The sequence below is a fragment of the Orbicella franksi genome, chromosome 3 (assembly GCF_964199315.1).
Source record: "Orbicella franksi chromosome 3, jaOrbFran1.1, whole genome shotgun sequence".
NCBI lineage: Eukaryota > Metazoa > Cnidaria > Anthozoa > Scleractinia > Merulinidae > Orbicella > Orbicella franksi.
The window spans coordinates 29895788-29918500 of NC_138147.1; the positions used below are offsets into that span (position 1 = coordinate 29895788).

General features: G+C 40.7%; 2 protein-coding genes across 2 annotated transcripts; one reads left to right on the forward strand and one right to left on the reverse strand.

Moving 5' to 3' along the window:
* Nucleotides 1–1913: 1913 nt before the first annotated feature.
* On the reverse strand, nt 1914–18255 carry LOC145481825 (tRNA (cytosine(72)-C(5))-methyltransferase NSUN6-like). Its single transcript, XM_081460368.1, has 10 exons — nt 17798–18255; nt 16651–16797; nt 15342–15540; nt 14586–14742; nt 14018–14178; nt 6676–6716; nt 6060–6207; nt 5518–5678; nt 4601–4726; nt 1914–2471 (listed from the first exon to the last, which is right to left on the reverse strand). Exons 1-10 carry the CDS (start codon nt 17876–17878, stop codon nt 2295–2297), a joined length of 1398 nt encoding a protein of 465 aa, XP_081316494.1. The 5' UTR covers nt 17879–18255; the 3' UTR covers nt 1914–2294.
* A 976-nt stretch (nt 18256–19231) lies between these two features.
* Nucleotides 19232–22627, forward strand: LOC145481860 (adenosine receptor A3-like). The gene is made up of 2 exons (XM_081460418.1): nt 19232–19669; nt 21610–22627. Exons 1-2 carry the CDS (start codon nt 19435–19437, stop codon nt 22617–22619), a joined length of 1245 nt encoding a protein of 414 aa, XP_081316544.1. The 5' UTR covers nt 19232–19434; the 3' UTR covers nt 22620–22627.
* The last annotated feature ends 86 nt before the right edge of the window (nt 22628–22713 follow it).

Genomic DNA, 22713 nt, shown 5'->3' on the forward strand with positions numbered 1-22713 from the left:
TAAATTTTCCAATTTAAGCAATAGGAAAGAAGAAGCCTGAAAAAATCAGGGCTTCAACGGGATTCGAACCCGTGACCTCCGCGATACCGGTGCGATGCCCTATCAACTGAGCTATGAAGCCACACATTGGGAGCAAAATACTCAATTAATTAACCTCGCTCCCAATGTGTGGCTTCATAGCTCAGTTGGTAGAGCATCGCACCGGTATCGCGGAGGTCACGGGTTCGAATCCCGTTGAAGCCCTGATTTTTTCAGGTTTCTTCTTTCCAATTGCTTAAATTGGAAAATTCACTGCGATGATCATTCTTCACTTTCATCTATGACCGCAGTTCAAATATGAATTATTTCATATATACATCACAAAAGCGAAGCTTATTGGAAAATCCTGTTCCATTCGCCCCAGGAAATTTCTAGAAATTCAAACCGGCATTTTTGGTCGAATGGAAAAGCGCTCTTTGTTTGCACGCTTTTTCTGCCAGCGAATCATAAACTGCGAAAAAAAAAGAAGTCCTGCACTCTATGAGAATTTGTGTTTATGAGCATTCCATCTTCCTTTTGCATACAATGCAGTTACTGATAAATTAAATTATCCTTAGAAGATTTCTTTTCTTATATTCTGCTCGGTATGAGATCAATCAGTGATACAACCCTCAAAATTGGTCATTTTTCAAATATAATTTGCTCCCAAGCTGGGATCAAAATGAGCTCTGAAAAATTAAGGCGAATGTTAAACCGATCTGCCAAACGACCAGTCAATACAATAAATGCGACATGGAAAAATAAATTCCGAGTTCTCCCAACAGGAATCTAACCTATCACCGTCTTTCTCAGGCGCTCTTTTACAAAACTACAGTAGACTTGTTAGACGTTTGCTCATCCTCGTCCCCAGAGGCCGCGCTCCTTTTGTTCAGCACGTGACCTCTGGCCGGACCCGATTTCCTGAACATGCGCAGAGTATTCGTTTCGTATTCTCAGCCAATCAGATTTTCCAGATTTGATGGGAGGGCCGTGAATCGCGGACTTCTGGTGTTGGACCCGCCCAAGCGCGACCTCTGGGGACGAGAATGAAGTTTGCTGTGATAACTAAATAAATTATTTCCTCTTTTCAAGTTTTATTTCGCTGTTTTTTCTCTTCGTTCATTTAAACTCAGTTGTTATTCCATCAGTTACCTTTAACGAGAGTAATAGCCCATTTCCGAGTTCACCTAAGCCTCGCTATCAAAGCGAGGCCAGATGCTCAACCATTCAAACGAAAATGAGTTTAAGTTGCATGTGAGTGAAATCTCATTTCCATATGAAAGGATGGGCACCAAGACTCGCTTTCAGAAAGAGTCTTAAGGTAAACCGAAAATGGCGTTTTGGGTTTTCGAAGCGAAAATAACACGATTTTTTTCTGGTTTTTCGTACAAATGTTGAGGCCCTTCATCCCCCAGCAACATCTCCTGCCCCAGGGTGGGGCATTACCAGACAATGTTATCCGTCAGTTTTTTAAAATAGGATGATTACGATTATCTTGGCTCCACCTGAATGATTAAACAAAATCAAAATCACCTCCCATATATAGTGTGTGATAAAATGGAACGACATTTCAGGAGACTGCTAACAGGATCTCCGCGTGTGGACTGGGAAGCAGTCAGTCACAGATTTGCACAACACTCTGAAGGTCCCACACTAAACGGATTGATCACGTGATCTTAACACGTGCGGTAATCAAAATGACAAGTCATTAATGCACAAACATAAAACGCCTTCCATTTCAAGGATGTCCCCAGTATCACCTTCATTCTACACTCTTTTGTGCTTGTTCGTAGCATGGGCCAGTGTACGTTGTTTCATAGAATTAGTTCACCTGAACACACCCAGAAACCCCTACGTTTGCTTTTTGAATTTCCCGAGCTTAAGCCCCCGGGGAGAGAGCACTTCCTATAATGACCTCTACAGAGAGTCTCCGCCCGAAAAGCAGACCTTTTTTAGGCTTCAGGTTTATGGAAAGGTAAGGAGTTCACAAATTGAGGTATATGAAAGGATAGGGAAATTGGAGTATCTTGACTCCCTCCACAACATGAACCGAACAAACAACACTCGTTGTTTGGTTAACATCTCTTCTGGTAATGCTTGATGTTCTCTCGTTGTAGTGCTCATCAACATTCCAAAGTTTTAGAAGAACGATGCATTGGTCTTAAATAGATATGCGAGAGGAGTACTTTTTTCAATAAAAGGTCCACGAAAGGAGTAGCTGTTCTCTTTCCAGACAAAATGTTTACGTAATTTTGAAATGTTTTCTATTTACTATTTTAAAGGCACTTTTTAACAAACTTGGCAATAAAGAAACCGATAGTGTCTAAATTGTATGTGTCGGTTTGATCTGTCTGAGCACTATAAAGACTGGTTGGATCAAATCGCTGCACCAACTGACATTCATCTGCTGACAAACCACAGTTAGGAAGCCCGGGTCCTCCTAAATGGGGAGTCTGTGGAGAAAAAAAAGACAAACGCGTTAAAATCAGTCCAAGCACACTACGCCGGAGAAATTTGAAAACGCAGCTTTATTTCTACGGTGAGGCCTACCGTCCACATTAATCCGTCACGAAAACGGAACTTTTCGAAAACGTTCTTCAAACCGGAGGAATTTAAAAACGCCGGATTTCCGTTTTGGTGTGGACGCAAAACATTTTGCAAACGGAACTTTCCGAAAACGATGACGATAAGATAATCGTGTTATTTCCCTGCCCGAGTTTTCCTCAAACACAAATCCAAAATGACCGGTGATTGTTGCGTTTTCAAATTCCTTCGGCGTAGAGTGGACGGAGACTAAACTGGTGAGAAAATTTCAGTGTAGCACTGATACGTAGTAATATAGGTTCCCACGATCCCTGCTCACTCCTAGCTTGAATTGACATTGGCAGTCAGCTTAGGCTCTTCGTCTTGCCAAATTTGAATGGAAGGAAGACTTGATTAACTAAAAATCTCAACAGTGTAGTAGCCGTTAAGGTCTTCACCCCCTCTTACTCTAAGCTTGTACTGACACTGATAGTCTGCCTAATTTGAGCGGACCGTAACTTGATTCAGTCTTAATCTTAGCATTGCGCATTCGCCCAAGTCTATATTTTCTCTCCGCCCTCTTGGACTAAAATCAGAGTCAGTGTAACGATGCCAGAACGCATGCGTCCTACACGTTGTGTTCTACCACAAGGAAAAACACAAGACCTCCGAGTGAGGTCTCCTATAAGCAGAAGCCTCTCCTACATCACTTGCAAAAAATTTCGGACGTTTTATTTTGGGACACGTTTTATCTCATTTCGGAAAATTCCGGACGACAATTTTGGACACTTTTCTGAAACACAGCGTAAGTAAATTTACTCCTCCAATACACGAATTACTGACTGAAACAACATCTGTGAAAATGATAGTTTTACTACAGCCTCGAGGTTTTACGAATACACCGACGAGAAAATAACACAAATTCTATCAAGGCGTTACATATGTCAAGCAGTGTCTCAACTAGAAGTCACTCGAACTTTGGAGCTGCTTCAAAGTTTTATATGTAGTGTAAATATTTCGGACGCTTAAAATTTCGGATACTTTTAAGTATTAAAAAACTTTCGGACGGTTTCATTTTCAGACACTTTTTTCCTCCGAAATTAAAATCGTCCGAAAATTTTCGCAAGTAATATAACTGGACACCTTTCACTTTCCTTATTCCAAGAGCGTCCGCTTTCAAGAATTCCAAGGTGAAACACACGACTGTTTGCTTTAGCGACAATAAGTCTTCCTTCACGCACTCAATTGTTACTAACAGAAAAATTCTACACTGATAGCACCGCTATGCACAGGGCCGACATGTAGCGTTTCTGACTGGTTATCGCTGTCACGTGAGCAACACTATTTACCTTATCACTGTGGAATTTTTCAAATTGAATCGTAGAACGAATCTTTCGAGCGCGGAACTAACCATTATTTTATTGAGAGTGGGGTTGGGCAATTTTCTGGGGTATGAAATTTTTTTCCCACCTTTAAGTTGTGTGTGATTTTTTTGGTCAGCTGGGCAATAGCTTGTGCAATATTGTTTTTAAAGTCAAACACAGGATAGGTGTGATCTCAGCTTCTCTTTTAGTGTCTTTTTCTGTTGCATATCATACCATATATAAAGGTGTGTGTGTGTGTGTGTGTGTGTGTGTGTGTGTGTGTGTGTCTATGTGTTGTGTGGCGTGTGTCCAATCATATTATGCATAGTCAGCTTGTAAACTGGCAATCTGGCATTTTTAACCCACTGGTTATTTCAGGTTGCCAGTACCCTTGTTATTAATTATAACTTTTAATTAGATTTAATCAATTTTGTAAGAAGAAAGTTAAATTAAGGATGTTATTGTTGTTGTTGTTGTTGTTGTTGTTGTTGGACCTAGTTAGTAGGAAGTACTTGCTTTTTTTTTTCACTTTGCACAATTTTTTCTTTCAGCAGATTTTGCTGTGCAGGAATTTTTTCTTTGAAATTGCCCAACCCCCCATCCCCCACCCTATATAAAAAAATAATGGTCCGTTCCTAATCAGACTTTGTTGTCGTTTACAAAAGGGCAAATAATTCTATCAAATTTTCGCTCGCCTGTCTAGCTAGCTTTAAACAAGGAAACGACTTCAGAGCCCAGGCCACTTGTTCCTCATTTTCCTGTGGAGGTATTGTACAGGTAGAGTAGACAAGCACACCTCCATCCTTCAATAGGCCTACAGCCTGCAACAGAAAGAAATTGTTATCATGGACCATGGAAATCACTTAATATGAGAACTATGGGGGAAAGATATAGACTTGAAAAATCTGATTTTTTTTTTTAGAATTTCTTTGTGACGAATTGCTGTAAAGCTGCCAAGATCTTGGAGGGGGGTTACACCCAAACGCTTATGCCAGGGGTGTGTGGCACTTTTCTTGAAAACCCTTACCCTATCTCAGACCAAACTATATCAGATCTGAGACCTGACCCAAAAATCAACATCCTATTTTACACCTCAAACATTAGTGCTTGTGCAAACATTTGAGAAGTGTTTCAAATTCCCAGCATTTTACAAAGAGTAAATAAAGCTCTTCTAAAGAGCAAATACAGTTCTGAGCCAAAGCACAAAACAAACAGTAACCCTGTTTAAGACCAAAACAACTCAAACTCGTTACCCTTTGTCACAGGGGCATAACGAGGGGGGTACTGGGGTGCCCATGAACCCCCCTTTTGTAAGCCTTTTCTAAGGAAACAACCTACAACAGGTGGTGAAAACGACATGACAATCTGGCGAGTACCCTCAATGTGACACAGTGTGACCCCCATTTGAAAAATCCTGGCTGCACCCCTGTGTCACTGCACATTTCTATAGACTTAATAAAAGGCAATATCCCCCAAAAAACTGGGCTAAGACCTCTTTTTCCTCAAGTACACTGCAGTGGGAACATAACTGATTATTTTAGCTGATCACACAGTACCTAATGAAGGCTATGCTGCATTATGATAGATCACAACTTCAGTTTTTGTCACTTACAGTAGTGAAGAGTTTCCTTTGAAGCCTCGGGTAAGACTGTAACTCTTTCAAATTCATTCTGACAACAAACTGAGGCCGCTGACCCAAAGCACTGCAGGGAGCATCAAGGAGGATGCGATCAAATGTTCCACAGGGGTAGGGTGGAGAAGGACGAAGGGAAACTGAAAAAAAAAAGGCAACAGGCCAAATTTTAAGAATGGTTTTTTTTTTTTTTTTGCAATATCCATGATGAATATTACTAGCCAATCATATTTATTTCTTATAACAGAAACACAGCAAGAAAAAATTAGGGAGCAAACAGACATTCTTTCTGCCCACACAAAAAGTCAATGAACATATTAATTTCAAATTTGCAACATTTTTGCAATTTTTTCTTTGTTTCTTGATTCCCAAGAAACAATAAGATAAAAAGAAAACCAGACCAAGTGTAGAGGTTTAAAGACCGGAGAAAGAAATAACAAAATTTACAGAGATTACACAGAAGTTAAGCAGCAGTTAAAAAAAAAAAATCAGTTCTTGGTGTGCACGTAACATGTACTCACTATTTCCTCTGTTGTAATGTTTTTCAGCATCCAGGGCTTTGATTCCATCATACATGAAGCTCTTTACACACTGGATGCCAAGTTTCTCGCAGTTTGCCTTCAGCTTTGCCACTTTGGGCTCACTCTTGTCAAAAGCCACTACTGTGCCCTACGAAAATAACAATAAAGGGTATTGCTAAACCTGCTAGACTCTGAAAAGTCAATACCCTTCCTGCAAACAGGCTGTGGCCTGCTCTCTCTCACAACCTCCTTAATTGGTGACAAAGGTAACAATCTCAGCCATTCATCTGCCTTTGAAGTGTTCACCTTTCAGTGTAGTCTGAATAATTTATACAGGTGTCCACTTTAGTAAAGTGAAGGGTTTCTTCCTTAAAGAAGGGTAGCATGTGGTCTTAAGTGTAAAGCTTCTCCCTTAGACAAGTGTTCACCTTTAGTGTCCACCTTAGAAAGGCGTCTCCCTTAAATTACAGAGCTTCCTTTAGCATCAATTCAAGAAGGTATGGATCATTAGATAGACAACTAATTAGTGGCAAGATAATTATTTAAGCTTTTGATTGATTTAAGTAACAAACTAAGATATATTTCAACCAGGAGGACATCCTCTTCTTCAGCTCACCTTGTCCCCCATGAGTGATGCTAGGTGAGTAGTTTTGCCACCTACAAAATAAGATAGTCTTGTTCAAAGAAGTTTCCTAATAATTCTATAAATGTCCTCCTAGATGGTGCAGTGCACCTTAGTTAATGTTAGTCTAGGAAAGCTTTAATTTATAAAATATCCAGTTTGAATCTCATTTTCATTTTTGACCAACAAAATGACCTCTACAGTCAACAACCATCAATCCATTTCACCATGGAGATCGAGAACAACAGCAAGATCGCCTTTCTCGACACGTCAGTTTACAGAGAACCTGATGGCTGCCTTACCACCAGTGTCTACAGGAAACCAACACATACTGATCAGTACCTAGTGTATGATTCACACCACCCTCAGTCAGGAAAGCGTGGTATTGTGAAGTGTCTGTATGACCGGGCTAAACGTCTTGTGACCAAACCACCAGTAATCGCTGGAGAGAAGAAACATCTGTCATCTGTAATTGTTTCTAACAGATATCCCTCCTCTTTTGTACAGAAGATCACAAAGGCACGAACAACCCCAAGAAGAGAGCCTGTCGCGGAATTTAAATCCACCGCCGTTTTACCTTATGTCCAAGGAGTTTCAGAGTCTCTCCGCCGCTGCCTAGAACAACAAGGCATTCGCACCGTCTTTAAGTCCGACACGACACTTCGGTCACACTTAGTGCGACCAAAGGACACCGTCAACCCGGCTAAACAAGATGGTGTTGTCTACAGGATTCCCTGTGAGTATGGCAAAGTCTACATCGGGGAAACAGGGAGATCTATGCAGGAGAGGATCAAAGAACACGACAGGGATATATGACTCGCCCATACCCAGACCTCCGCCGTTTCTGAACACACCCACGAGACCAGCCACTATCCTATCTGGAACGAGGTCAAGTTTATTGATCGAGATCCTCACTGGTACACACATAGGGTCAAGGAAGCTATTCACATAAGACTTCACCCTAATAACATCAACAGGGATAGTGGAATTGAAATTCCTGAAGCATGGATACCCACGATCAAGAAACACAACAACAGGAGAACGGTACAACAGCGGACCACTGAGGGAACAGCTACTCGCTGGAACAATGGAACGATAGGAGGATCGAAATGCACCAATCACAGCCAACCTTTGTGATATAAATGATACCGTGCAATCAGTCAACCTTATTGCCTGAAGAAGACTAGCAGTAAGCAGTCGAAACGTCGTGATCTACATCTCAAGTGACTACCATAACGAGCCAGACGTTCTTAGCAACCAAAGAACAGACCTGGGATCCCGTGGCTTACAACATTCCAGTGTAATCATATCCCTGTCGGTGATCGTTTATGTTCCACAAAACGCGTCAAGTTTTGCACGAATGTGTCATAATCCTAAAGTGTGAAATTATATTTACTGTAAGACAATTCCATCGTGTCAGAAAGATACAAAACATTTTAATACTCGGCGATTCGGGAAATCGCACGACTGACGTGAAGCATTTGGATTAAAAGAAAAAATAACGTTGAAACAATGTGTTTTCTAGGTTGGGGCGCAAACGCCAATTTAAAACTTAGACTTTTTGATACATTTCTTACTCTTGTAAAGCTACGGAGCACGTATAGATGAAACGTTTTCGCTAATCTCAGTTATCACTGTTATTCAGTAAGCGAAGTGACTATGCCCAGCAGCCCAGAAATGCCCGAGAGTCAGAAATGTTCTCAGATTTTCCGCGGAAAGCCTAATTGAAACCTGTTTAGGGTATTCTCTGTATACATGTTTGTTGCTTAGCGATTCCAAAAATAATCTGAATTTTCTAGTATTCAAATTTGAAGATCATGTGCACCGACACTTTGAAAATCAGTTAATGTTGTGGGCAGTCAGGAAATTATCTCAAAAATTATGTCAAAGCTCTCAAGAGCGATAGAAATCTCGAGTGCATGATGTAATTCTTTACGAGAAATGTCGAGCGATTCTGGAAACAGCACGACGGAAAAATCACTATCACGATTTTGTTACATATCCCGAAGCACTCAGCAACTGTATTGCATGGACTTCAGCCTGGATGAACCGGAAAAGGATATGTAACATGTTCCTATAATGTCACGCACGACGGTAAAATCACTATGACGATTTGGTTACATATTCCGAAGCGCTCAGCAACTGTATTGCGTGGACTTCAGCCTGAATGAACCAGAAAGGATATGTAACATGTTCCTCTAATGTCACGCACGACGGAAAAAATAACTATGATGATTTTGTTGCATATCCCGAAGCACTCAGCAACAGTATTGCATGGACTTCAGTCTGGATGAACCAGAAAGGATATGTAACATGTTCCTATAATGTCACGCACAACGGAAAAATAACTGTGGCGATTTTGTTACATATCCCGAAGCACTCAGCAACTGTATTGCATGGACTTCAGCCTGGATGAACCAGAAAGGATATGTAACATGTTCCTCTAATGTCACGCACGACGGAAAAATAACTATGGCGATTTTGTTACATATCCCGAAGCGCTCAGCAACTGTATTGCATGGACTTCAGCCTGGATGAACCAGAAAAGGATATGTAACATGTTCCTATAATGTCACGTACGACGGAAAAAATAACTATAACGATTTTTTTACATATCCCGAAGCACTCAGCAACGGTATTGCATGGACTTCAGCCTGGATGAACCAGAGAGGATATGTAACATGTTCCTATGATGTCACGCACAACGGGAAAATAACTACGGCGATTTTGTTACATATCCCGAAGCACTCAGCAACTGTATTACATGGACTTCAGCCTGGATGAACCAGAAAGGATATGTAACATGTTCCTATAATGTCATGCACGACGGAAAAATAACTATGACGATTTTGTTACATATCCCAAAGAGCTCAGCAACTGTATTGCGTGGACTTCAGCCTGGGTGAACCAGAAAAGGATATGTAACATGTTCCTATAATGTCACGTATGACAGAAAAATCAATATCACGATTTTGTTACATATCCCGAAGAGCTCAGCAACTGTATTGCATGGACTTCAGCCTGGATGAACCAGAAAAGGATATGTAACATGTTCCTATAATGTCACGTACGACAGAAAAATCAATATCACGATTTTGTTACATATCCCGAAGAGCTCAGCAACTGTATTGCGTGGACTTCAGCCTGGGTGAACCAGAAAAGGATATGTAACATGTTCCTATAATGTCACGTACGACGGAAAAATAACTATGACGATTTTGTTACATATCCCGAAGAGCTCAGCAACTGTATTGCATGGACTTCAGCCTGGGTGAACCAGAAAAGGATATGTAACATGTTCCTATAATGTCACGTACGACGGAAAAATAACTATGACGATTTTGTTACATATCCCGAAGAGCTCAGCAACTGTATTGCGTGGACTTCAGCCTGGGTGAACCAGAAAAGGATATGTAACATGTTCCTATAATGTCACGTACGACAGAAAAATCAATATCACGATTTTGTTACATATCCCGAAGCACTCAGCAACTGTATTGCATGGACTTCAGCCTGGATGAACCAGAAAGGATATGTAACATGTTCCTCTAATGTCACGCACGACGGAAAAATAACTATGGCGATTTTGTTACATATCCCGAAGCGCTCAGCAACTGTATTGCATGGACTTCAGCCTGGATGAACCAGAAAGGATATGTAACATGTTCCTATAATGTCACGTACGACGGAAAAAATAACTATAACGATTTTTTTACATATCCCGAAGCACTCAGCAACGGTATTGCATGGACTTCAGCCTGGATGAACCAGAGAGGATATGTAACATGTTCCTATGATGTCACGCACAACGGGAAAATAACTACGGCGATTTTGTTACATATCCCGAAGCACTCAGCAACTGTATTACATGGACTTCAGCCTGGATGAACCAGAAAGGATATGTAACATGTTCCTATAATGTCATGCACGATGGAAAAATAACTATGACGATTTTGTTACATATCCCAAAGAGCTCAGCAACTGTATTGCGTGGACTTCAGCCTGGGTGAACCAGAAAAGGATATGTAACATGTTCCTATAATGTCACGTACGACAGAAAAATCAATATCACGATTTTGTTACATATCCCGAAGAGCTCAGCAACTGTATTGCATGGACTTCAGCCTGGATGAACCAGAAAAGGATATGTAACATGTTCCTATAATGTCACGTACGACAGAAAAATCAATATCACGATTTTGTTACATATCCCGAAGAGCTCAGCAACTGTATTGCGTGGACTTCAGCCTGTGTGAACCAGAAAAGGATATGTAACATGTTCCTATAACGTCACGTACGACGGAAAAATAACTATGACGATTTTGTTACATATCCCAAAGAGCTCAGCAACTGTATTGCGTGGACTTCAGCCTGGGTGAACCAGAAAAGGATATGTAACATGTTCCTATAATGTCACGTACGACAGAAAAATCAATATCACGATTTTGTTACATATCCCGAAGAGCTCAGCAACTGTATTGCATGGACTTCAGCCTGGATGAACCAGAAAAGGATATGTAACATGTTCCTATAATGTCACGTACGACGGAAAAATAACTATGACGATTTTGTTACATATCCCAAAGAGCTCAGCAACTGTATTGCATGGACTTCAGCCTGGATGAACCAGAAAAGGATATGTAACATGTTCCTATAATGTCACGTACGACAGAAAAATCAATATCACGATTTTGTTACATATCCCGAAGAGCTCAGCAACTGTATTGCGTGGACTTCAGCCTGGGTGAACCAGAAAAGGATATGTAACATGTTCCTATAATGTCACGTACGACGGAAAAATAACTATGACGATTTTGTTACATATCCCGAAGAGCTCAGCAACTGTATTGCATGGACTTCAGCCTGGATGAACCAGAAAAGGATATGTAACATGTTCCTATAATGTCACGTACGACGGAAAAATAACTATGACGATTTTGTTACATATCCCGAAGAGCTCAGCAACTGTATTGCGTGGACTTCAGCCTGGGTGAACCAGAAAAGGATATGTAACATGTTCCTATAATGTCACGTACGACAGAAAAATCAATATCACGATTTTGTTACATATCCCGAAGAGCTCAGCAACTGTATTGCATGGACTTCAGCCTGGGTGAACCAGAAAAGGATATGTAACATGTTCCTATAATGTCACGTACGACGGAAAAATAACTATGACGATTTCGTTACATATCCCGAAGAGCTCAGCAACTGTATTGCGTGGACTTCAGCCTGGGTGAACCAGAAAAGGATATGTAACATGTTCCTATAATGTCACGTACGACAGAAAAATAACTATGACGATTTTGTTACATATCCCAAAGAGCTCAGCAACTGTATTGCGTGGACTTCAGCCTGGGTGAACCAGAAAAGGATATGTAACATGTTCCTATAATGTCACGTACGACACAAAAATCAATATCACGATTTTGTTACATATCCCGAAGAGCTCAGCAACTGTATTGCATGGACTTCAGCCTGGGTGAACCAGAAAAGGATATGTAACATGTTCCTATAATGTCACGTACGACAGAAAAATCAATATCACGATTTTGTTACATATCCTGAAGCGCTCAGCAACTGTATTGCATGGACTTCAGCCTGGATGAACCAGAAAGGATATGTAACATGTTCCTATAATGTCATGCATGACGGAAAAATAACTATGACGATATATTTTGTTACATATCCTGAAGCGCTCAGCAACTGCATTGCATGGACTTCAGCCTGGGTGAACCAGAAAAGGATATGTAACATGTTCCTATAATGTCACGCACGACGGAAAAATAACTATGACAATTTTTTTACATATCCCGAAGTACTCAGCAACTGTATTGCATGGACTTCAGCTTGGATGAACCAGAAAAGGATATGTAACATGTTCGTATGATATGAACGAGCGAGGGAAAAATGACGATTTTGTTGTTGTTTTTGTTTCCTATAGTGTCACGCATTACTGAAAAATATGTGGTTTTTGTAAAATATCCTGTAGCACTCAGTAACGTAGAAATACTGCGAAGACGTTTGCGTGGGAAAACCAGAGCGGATTTATAATATGTGGCTACATGGTGATTTTACTATATATCTGAATTCGTCTTTCAGAAAACTGGTGTACCATGGACTTCAGTCCAGGGTCTAACCCACGGATGAAAATAGTCATTTAACATTTTAGTAGCTATCTAGTCCCCATACAATCTAAAAGCATGACAATGGGTGTAAGTTATGATATAAATAAAATATTAATCGGAAGACTTAACTTGGTGCGTTTGACTTGTTGAGTTTTGAAGCTGTTGTCTTGATTCGATGCTCTGAGAGGTTGGTCACGGGCAGCGCAAGCTGAAAACACTTTCTGGTTCTCTCCGTCGTTCTTGGGTGAATGAATTCATGTATAAATCAATCGTGGCTGGCGGTTTCGTTTGGTTTTCAGCAGCTGTTTTATGGTTTAAGCGAAAACCAATCCAAATGTATAGTCAGGGCAGCTCCTTTGTTTCTCTTCCCGTGAAAAGAAAACCCACGCGCCTTCTTTAACTCCTCAAGGCAAATTCGATTGGAAACTGGCTCAATTTCGCACAAATGCGTCAGAGAGACACCATATCTTCTAACTCAGAGGCACATCTCATTTTGCATCTGTTTTCAACGACCGATGACGGGTTCATTCGAAGTCGAAGTCTTTTTTTCATATCTGACCGTGCAATATTCCCGCGTTATGAAAATTTATTATAAAATATCAATTATGTGGCCAGATCATATCTGAAAATAACCAGGTTGCTTTTGTACACAATTACTCTCACTGAAAGATATTATCGCTAACCACAATAGAACCGCAAAAGTCTCGCGATGACAGCAACCTAACAGATAAATGACATCACCCCATAGCAACCGGACCTGGCGAATTTTTCAGCTTCCGGTTAGCTCTGGCTCGTGATGTCATGAGACAAACGATAATACACTTAATTAAAATGACCTCTAGTTGTTACCTTAAACAAGCTATCATTATTATGGGTGTTTTTGCTCTTAGAAAATTGAGGTTGTCTTTGATGCAAGAAAAAAATAGAAAATGTTTGTGAGCTAAATGTTGTCGTGATGTACGTCATCATCTTTCTATAAGTAGTTGCATAACAATCTTATTTTTTAATATAAATATAGATGTGGCCCGCCTAGATTAGCCCAGGCTACCTGCGGGTTTGCGTTGTTGCTATTATCAAGCATTTTTAACTTAATGTGTATATCTATTTCTGTAAAAATTGTAAATATGCGAGTCATTATAATAAAGTTGTTGTTGTTGTTGTACAGTTTTCTTAAATTGTTGGTACATGTAATTGAAGCAGTATGTCACCTGGGGAAGCACACATGTCTAAGATAATTTCACTGGGATGAGGATCCAACACGTGTCCAACTACAACAGACGGCAAGTTCTGAAGGAACAGTAAATGAGGAAGAACTCCACTCAGTGACGGGCAGCTAAACAGAGGGGACGTCATACAGACTGCCACACCACTACAAAAACAAACAGAAAATGGAAAGTTTTCCTAGCCTTGCATAGCTCCTAAGAAGAGGACCATATAATGTATTTTGCGGGTAACATTATAGAGCGAAAGCTTTACCTGTTAATTTTTTGCACTGGAATATGTGAATGCTCGAGGTTACCATCCTGGAACCCTGATCAAGCAGTACAGGATTCAAGCCCTGACCAGCATCATTGTGTTGTGTGCTTGGGCAAGACTCTTTCTCTCCATCCATGTGTATAAATGGGTACTGGCAAATCTCAAGCTACACTGTAGGGGTACCCTGTGATGCACTAATGTACCATCCCAAGGGGGTGCAGAGATACCTCTAGTCACTCAGTGGTACAGAAACTAGGATAAACTGTGTACAGCCATGGCACCATGCAGATTTTCCCTTACCTTACGTTTTGCTGAGAGCAGAAAATCTCCTTCCTGGCAAGCACAGCAGTTCCATTTCCAACAAACACCTTTTGGCCATCATAGGGTTTGGTTAGACCCTTACGGCATTTGTCCTCCAGATCAGCAAACGCTGACACTAAATCTCCTCTTTCAATACCTGATATTAATAAAGATGCTTTGAATATTCTTGTATATATCTCTGCACAGGCTTGATGCTTGATGAGTCTAGCTCAGACAGATATAAAGGCAAGGAAACCATCACAAGCCATGTGGACAACAACTGCATAAAACAACTTGGAGTGTTGCTTACATGGCAAACTTCAGACAATTTTTTTTTTCCACGGGTTTTTCAAGAATCCTCAAGCAGTTGTTTTCCTCAGAGTCACACAAAATTTTTCTGGTTAGGAACATAAAATACAAAATCATGTACTCACACAAACCCTATTAAAGGCAGGATTACATTGTTTGCTATGTCATACACTAATTACTAACTTCAGTAAAACTTAAATTAACTTTTTTTGCAACTACAAACATTTTCCCTGATTTATAACCGCCCCTACCCGAGAGTACAAAGCTAGTTCATAGCAGCCCCTCCCCCCCCCTCCCCCCTTTTCCCCTGTACTGCCTACATTTTGTCAGTTGAATTGGTAGGCTTAGATGGGGGGGGGGGGGGGTGAGTAGAGAGGGACAATTTGGAGTGCAACACTCAAGCCATCATGTCTACCCCAGAAAACACAAGATGGAATCTGACCTTACCGGGGTGGGCTGCCATGACACCAGGAGCATAGATATCTGCACCTCGGAGTATAGCGGCACCACAGTGCGAGTCAACAATGATCTCCTTTGAAGCTGGCACAAGATCATCTTTTGGACCAGAACCATGGATCAACAGAATGTCCTTCAACATGTGATGCTCTGTCACTTTGTAATGACATTGTTCTCCTTCCTTGGCTCCCTAATTACAAACCATAACGAGCAGATAGGTATATTTTAAATATTACCCTTTATTTACTTTTCAAACTTAACTCTCTTAATTTGAAAGCTTGCTTGTACAGAGAGAATCATTGAATCAAGTTCTGCTAAGTTCACCTAAAGTGGCCTATACAAAGAGGCTCTGCCCGAACTTTAAAGGGGTGCTTTTCTCAGGCCTCAGGTATATAAAAGGGTAGGAAAATCTCTCATTTAGGTATTTAAAAAGGCGTTTAATTAAAAACATTCAAACAGATGCACCTTATGCGTACAGCTGTACCATTCCATTTATTACCCCATTGACACCTGGAGCTTATTGGCAGAGACATTTTTTGGACATGTTGGACATTTTTAGCCTTGATATCAGCCAAAGAACGGTAGCTCCAATTTACTCAAAAAAAAGCATTTGCAACATAACAGCATGCCTTTCTTTCCACTAGCATCGCCTTTTAGGACATTTTCGTTTGGGCATGCAAAGAAATCAAAATTTCGAGCAAGTGTCGTTAGGCTTTTCAATTTCTTTCATTTTCTTTTTTTTGCCTTTCCTTTTTCTCCTTTTCTTAACTTTTCACTGCAGTGGTTGACCTTCTTCTAGGCTTACTTCCAGTTCAAGAATTTCCAAGAAAGCATCAAGACGGAAAATTCTTACCACAGAGTAGCCAAGTGTAGTTGAGGGAAATTTTGCTCCAAGTTTTTTACTCCAATTCCTAAGCATTTTTGTGCATATTTCAGGCTCAATTGACCCAATCACTGCAATCTGGGTAAGAATGGAAAGATCTTTTCCTCCAGCAGAACTTGAGTATATGGGAAGCCAATTTCGGTCAAAGGTGATGTCAGAAGTGGGAGAAAGGCCAGCACTTGTCATGGTCAGTTACAGCCGGCACAGGCGTGAATGGGTTAAGCACAACACGAAAAAGACAAGATTTCCCTTTTTGGCAATTTATCCACAATATGGGCCAGTTATAAAATCATTTGAAAGGGACCCTTCTCTCAACTAGAGGTATACCAACGGGGTACCTTTTCTCTCAAAATGGTATACAGTACCCTCCAGGATATCTATATGATACATTTCTTCAGATGTTTTGCTGCAACACACCTCCTCCAGAATCTTCTGCAACTGCTGCCGAGCTTCATGTACAGTTGTCTTCAAAGTGTTAACTCGCACAACAGTAAACAGTGGCGGAGTGCAAAGTGCATCCAGAAGTTTATCAAATCCTTCAGAGTTGTCATTCAAATAATGTTCCTGTCTTACCAAAATAAATCAGTTCCATGTGTTTCTTATAACATTCTTTGTTTTGTCTGTAACACATAAATTGTCTGGCCAAGGAGGGGGACTCCCACTTAAAAAGGACGGGGGCGCTCATCGGAAATTTTGAAAAGAACTCCCAAGAGGTACCAGGGTCCAGTTTTGTTGGCGTGGCTTGAATTTTTTCCACCCCTGAGAGGTGCCAATTCTAAAACAACACATCACCTCCTGTCCTATTTTTTCGGCTCACCACTGTTACCGCCAAAGCTTCCGCTGTGGACTGTTTGGGGCTGAATACCCTAAGAGGTACCAAAACCACAGTTTTAACCCCTAAAATGTACGACCAGCACCCCCCGTCCTTTTTATATTAGAGTCCCTGCCCCCGCCCCCTCTGCCTCCCCCTCCCTGTCCCCCTTCCCCCATCCCACCAGGTTGTCTGAATAAAATTTCAGCATAATTTATTTTGAAAGCATACAGAAGATTTAGTTGTCTGGAGAGGCACAGGCTTACCATAGCATAATTTAATTTGAAAGCATACAGATGATTTAGTTGTCTGGAGAGGTACAGGCTTACCATTCGCTATTTGTGTATCAGAGGTTGCCATCCAGAGATTCCTATGTGAAAAGGTTGTGCTTGTTGTTTCACTTAGGGGTATAAATCACACATTTTGGACTTACTTAGGGTCTGTTAGGGTTCAGGTCCAAACTATCTTTTAATCGAAACTATCCCCGACCCTTCCACACGGGAATACCCGCCAATTGCTTTTTGGAACATGAAGGTTCCTTGCTAATGAAAGGTATTTAGGGAAGTGTACCTTTCTCTGCAACCTTATGTCTCATTTAGAGTCTATACTCTTCCTTATTCAGGTGGATGACAATAAGTGCTCAGTTTCTCTGCACTTCAGGTTGATACCAAGAGATGACACCTCTGTGATCTGGATAGTGATTTTCGCACAAATATTCTTATCACTGAAGCAATATGAAAGCGTATAAATTACCTCTCTAGGAAACAGGGAATTTCTCAAAAAGTCTTCGACTTCAGGGAATAAGAAGGACAATTTTGGAAGACGATGTGACATCCTCAAATGGCCGCCATTTTTTTTTTTGGAACTAGTACCCAGTTCCGCCGAGCAGTAGTGCCCGTGGGAGTGGGTGAGGACAAAGAAAAGAGGTCATGTGTAGGAGAGGGTGGGGAAGGAAGACGATACTCACCCCCGGCAAGAAAAGGTTTCTAATGGAGGTTATGCATGGCAGCCATGTTACATGGCAAGACCAATGAAAATGTTTTGCATTAGGAAGAACATTTTTCCCCATACGAAAAAGAATTTATTGTTCCTGCCATGCAACATGGCTGCCGTGCAAAACCTCTATACCGCAGATTTCGCGAGTGTCTTCGGATTTTTTTTTTTTTTTTTTTATGTTCGTGATCATTTCGCTTGGAAAATGCACTGATCGAGTGACTGATCGATACCAAACAAGCAGCGACCTAAAAACAGAATCAAAGCGATCATTAAACAATACCTGCATTACTGATATTTGGAAAAAAAGATCTAGGAAACAAAAAACACAATCTATTGTTTCTTAGGTTAGGCAAAAGGCTGTTCCCCAAATGTGCTCCATTGGAGTGAGAGTTAGGCCCAGTTCAGACGCCGAACTTTTCATGAGCCGAACTTAATTCGAATTTGGACCGACCCAAATTATCAAAAGCACACCTGTTGATTCAGACGTCGAACTTAATTCGCCGAACTTTATTTAGTTTAAACCAAAACACATCGAAATGTCAGCGATTTTCAGGCAAAGTAAAAACTGCTTGTAAAATACGTTATAATAAGTTATGCATTAGGTTCGGCTCATGAAAAGTTCGACGTCTGAATCAAAGCCGTTCCAAAGCCGAAATTCCCGGCTGAGCTAGGCGGGAAGAAAGGCTGGGCCGTTCCAAATTCAAATAGCCGTTCTTAACTGATTCAGACGCCGAACTTTTCATGTACTTAATTCAATATATTTGGTTCGGCTCATGAAAAGTTCGGCGTCTGAACTGGGCTTTAGTGATATTTTGTGTTGATACATGACTCCAGAATGTCTGAAATGTACAAAATTAAATTCCCGCTGCATACGCGATGAGAGCGATAGACCGAAACTCACGAACAAACAAGCGTTAAGATTATACGCTTTTTAATTTAAGAGTCAAAACCTGAGATAGAAATCAGCAAGGATGATTTCATACTGACAGCTTTTGGTGAGCTGTGTTATATTTATTTTTCCCTTCGAGTGATGTACATGTTCTACTTTGTCTTTTTCATTTATTTCTTTTTTGTTTCTGTTTTGAACATAGTGATATTCATTAAGTTCATTTTTACAGGTAAGATGTGAATAAACAAAGGATTTCTAATTGATTAATCTCTAAATTAAAGCCCGGGGGAAAAGGTGCAGGTACTAATGATAGATACTCAATTATTTCTCTGTATGCAATAATAGACAAGTGTCACGTATGACGTCTGCATCAATTATCGCCTATTATTTGAAATATTTCCGGCGTGTAGAGAGAAAATATAATATCATCTCCAGGGTATTACGATCATTATCAAAGGACATGTCGTCCGTCTTGTTGTGTGATTATCATTTTATGTGAGCGAACATGGATGAAATCGAAAATAACACAAACAATTTTTCGGGGCAGGTAGAAACTGTCGATACGAACGCCGGTACATCGAAAGGCTGGCAAGTATTTCAAATAATCTTTTGGACGTGGCTGAGTGCAGCGGCTGTCATCGGGAATGGCTTGGTGTTGGTTTGTGTTCTACTGAAAAAGCGGCGAAATTCATCCACGTTTAAGTTCTATGGAAGTCTGGCCTTGGGAGATCTACTCGTAGGTTAGTACAAAAGCAACCAAGCGAAGGGTTAAGGCCACATAATAGAAAATAAGATACATGTTTATCAAGTTGCTCAAATTACATGTAAGTATTATGCAGGGTTTGGAATACATATTGTAACTCTGTAATTGGTAAACATTTACTGCTACCAAGCTGTTTCGCATAGTTTGTTAGATATTGGACTGACTTTAAACAACAACGACAGCTCTAAACACTTCACAACGATCTTGTTCATGCTTGATCGTGTATAACTGCCATCGATATCTGTAAGAACGTTTAAAAAAAATTATTCACGCAAAATACAAAACTTTATAGCTTTCCACATGGATCGATTATGATACGATTAGCCTTTTGCAAGTGGAAAATATTTTGATCACAGTGGTCAATATGAATTCTTTTTTTAATTTAGCCACGCAAGTCGCTGCGCGAACATTTTTTCAATCAACCGCATAACTTTTGTTAATAATCCGTAGTAATATTGAGCAAGATTGACAGAGCTAAAACACAAATGGCAGTATCATGGTGTCATGTCCTCCCGTGATATCGACACTGGCTGAAAAGACCTGAAAAGAGTTTTCGTGACCTCTGCTCTCTCAATCGATTCGAAGGTTTTTTTGCAATGCAAACAGCGAGGAATTATTATTTGCTTTACATAAACTTTCGAAACAATAGATATTCGTTGCGGACACTCGCTGCGTCCCGCATTCACATGGAAAATTAATTACGGTATTCAAATTCGCCATAAAACAGGAAGTTGACTGCGTTATAACATTAAGTTTTTTCACCAATCCCACTTAATAGTCGGATAGGTATTTATCACGAGCATATATAAAGAATTTTGCTCCGTCCAGATAATTGCACATTTTGCAGAAGTACTTCTTAAATTTAATAGCGGGACGTAGGCTGTCGATTTAATTAAGAAATACACGACAATTCTTTAGAAATGTAAAAGAACTTGTCGAACCTGGTTTTATCAAACATCCTTTAGCGTAAAGAGAGCGTGAGTGCTCTTATATTAAAGTTGCAACACCGTAGCCTGACATTTAGTGACGTCAGCATATCACGTTCGATCGCGAAACTGAACTCGCCTGTCTGGTCACGCGATCCTCTTCAACGACAGGGACAGAGGAGTAGTGTTATATATGATCTAATTTCCAGTTAATTTCAATCTATTTTGTTGATTCAAATCATTGTACATGATCAAACTAAGCGTCATGTCATCGTGTTACTGTTGACATCTTATCCTTCTTATCATAGTTAGTCCCCCTTACTATTAAAACTATGATCTTATCAGACTCGTAACCTATCGCATAGGTTGCGCTTAGGACGCTTAGGTTGATCACGTACAATAAATATTGATTTGTGCCACAATCTTGGGATGTAGGATCAAATACGACTCCTCGATCCCTGTTCCCTTTATTGTGATGTTTAAAACTATCTTCAAAACGACAGAAACCTAAAAATAAAAGCAGTCAGAATGGAAGTTAGAGGTCAAGAAATCTCTCGCGCTGTATGTAATTAAGATTAGCCTGTTCGTAACCTCTTTTTCTATTTTTTCCAGAAAACGGGATTTGAAATTCCTATTCTTGAGCAAGTTTTAAAGTCAAGAGTTGTTCAATTTTTATCTCAGCGCTTACGACAGGCGTGGCCGAATGGAAGTTCGGGCTGTTTTCTTCTTTTTAGCCTTTCCTTTCTTTCGTTTCGTTGACGTCAATCTGCTGGCTCATTGTGAAAGAAACGAGTGTGTCCATATGTGTGAAAGAAACGAGAAAGGATTCTGTATCTTAATATTACGAAAGCGCGCAAGAAAACTTCTCTTATTCTCGTGCGCTAGCCAGTGGGTTTCTACCATTCTTATAACCAGTCAATAATTGCAAGTGGTATTTTCAAATCATTTTTATCTGTAACTTTACCTTCTTTTCTCTTTTATTTTTGCCCAGGGATATTTGGCGCCCCTGTGCTTTTGGTGGTGGCATGTCGCCAGCAATGGAACATGGGATATGCTCTGTGTAGGGCTTATTCCACGGTGATTTCACTTTCTCTCAATGTGTCAATCATGACCTTGTTTCTTATCAGCTTGGATCGTTTGAATGCCGTGTCCAGGCCCTTTCACTACAGAGCCAAGGAAACGTTCACGCAAAAGTGGACTTTGTGGTTCGTTCTTTTCGCCTGGCTGCACTCCATATTCTGGGCCGCGGCGCCCTTGGTGGGCTGGGGAGAGATTATCAAAGACGAAATCACCAACACCTGCAAGCCTAACTGGGCAGCGGAGGGGCTCAAAAACACTTTGTACTCCATGGGATTAGCAGCGTTTGCGTTTGCTATCCCAGTGTTGTCAATGGTAGCCGTGTATGGTATTATTTATTATCGCTCCAAAGTGAGCAGTAGGTTCATGAAAAACCGAGCACAGAGCAATGTAGATCAAGACAATCAGATCATTCGTCAAAAACAACAGAGCGCCATATTGCGGACTGTCTTAGTTGTCGTTGGTATGTTCGCGTTTTGCTGGTTGCCTTACACCATCGCTACAACATTCAAATTATTTTTCCACGAGCCCCCACCGTCATGGCTGGTTCATTTAGGTTTTATGCTGGCTGCTTCGAATAGCTGTGTTAACCCTGCCATTTACTCGGCGTTTGATAAGGGGATGCGAGATGAATTCAAGAGACTTTGCCTCACTTGCCGCGGGAAAAGAGGAATCTCTGAAGAGGACGGTGTTCGAAGTCGACGAAGCAGCTCGAACCTGGCCACGTATAACAACACCGTCGCGGTCAGGATAAGCAATGAAGCTGTGAACAAGATCATTGCCAAGGAAGGCAAAGAAATGAATGGCAAAGCAGCGCCAGTTAGAAGGGAACCAATGACCAAGTCCTACGACGACATGGTTGAGTTGTTTGTCAAAGACATCGCTCAAAAACTTCAAACGCACGCTCGAGAAACTTGGGTGTAGATTGCGTTATAGCTAGCGCTCACCTTTTCAGGTCACAAGCCTTCCGGTCTGCAGGTTGGCATCCCTGATTTGGGTCGTCACCAATTAATCAGTA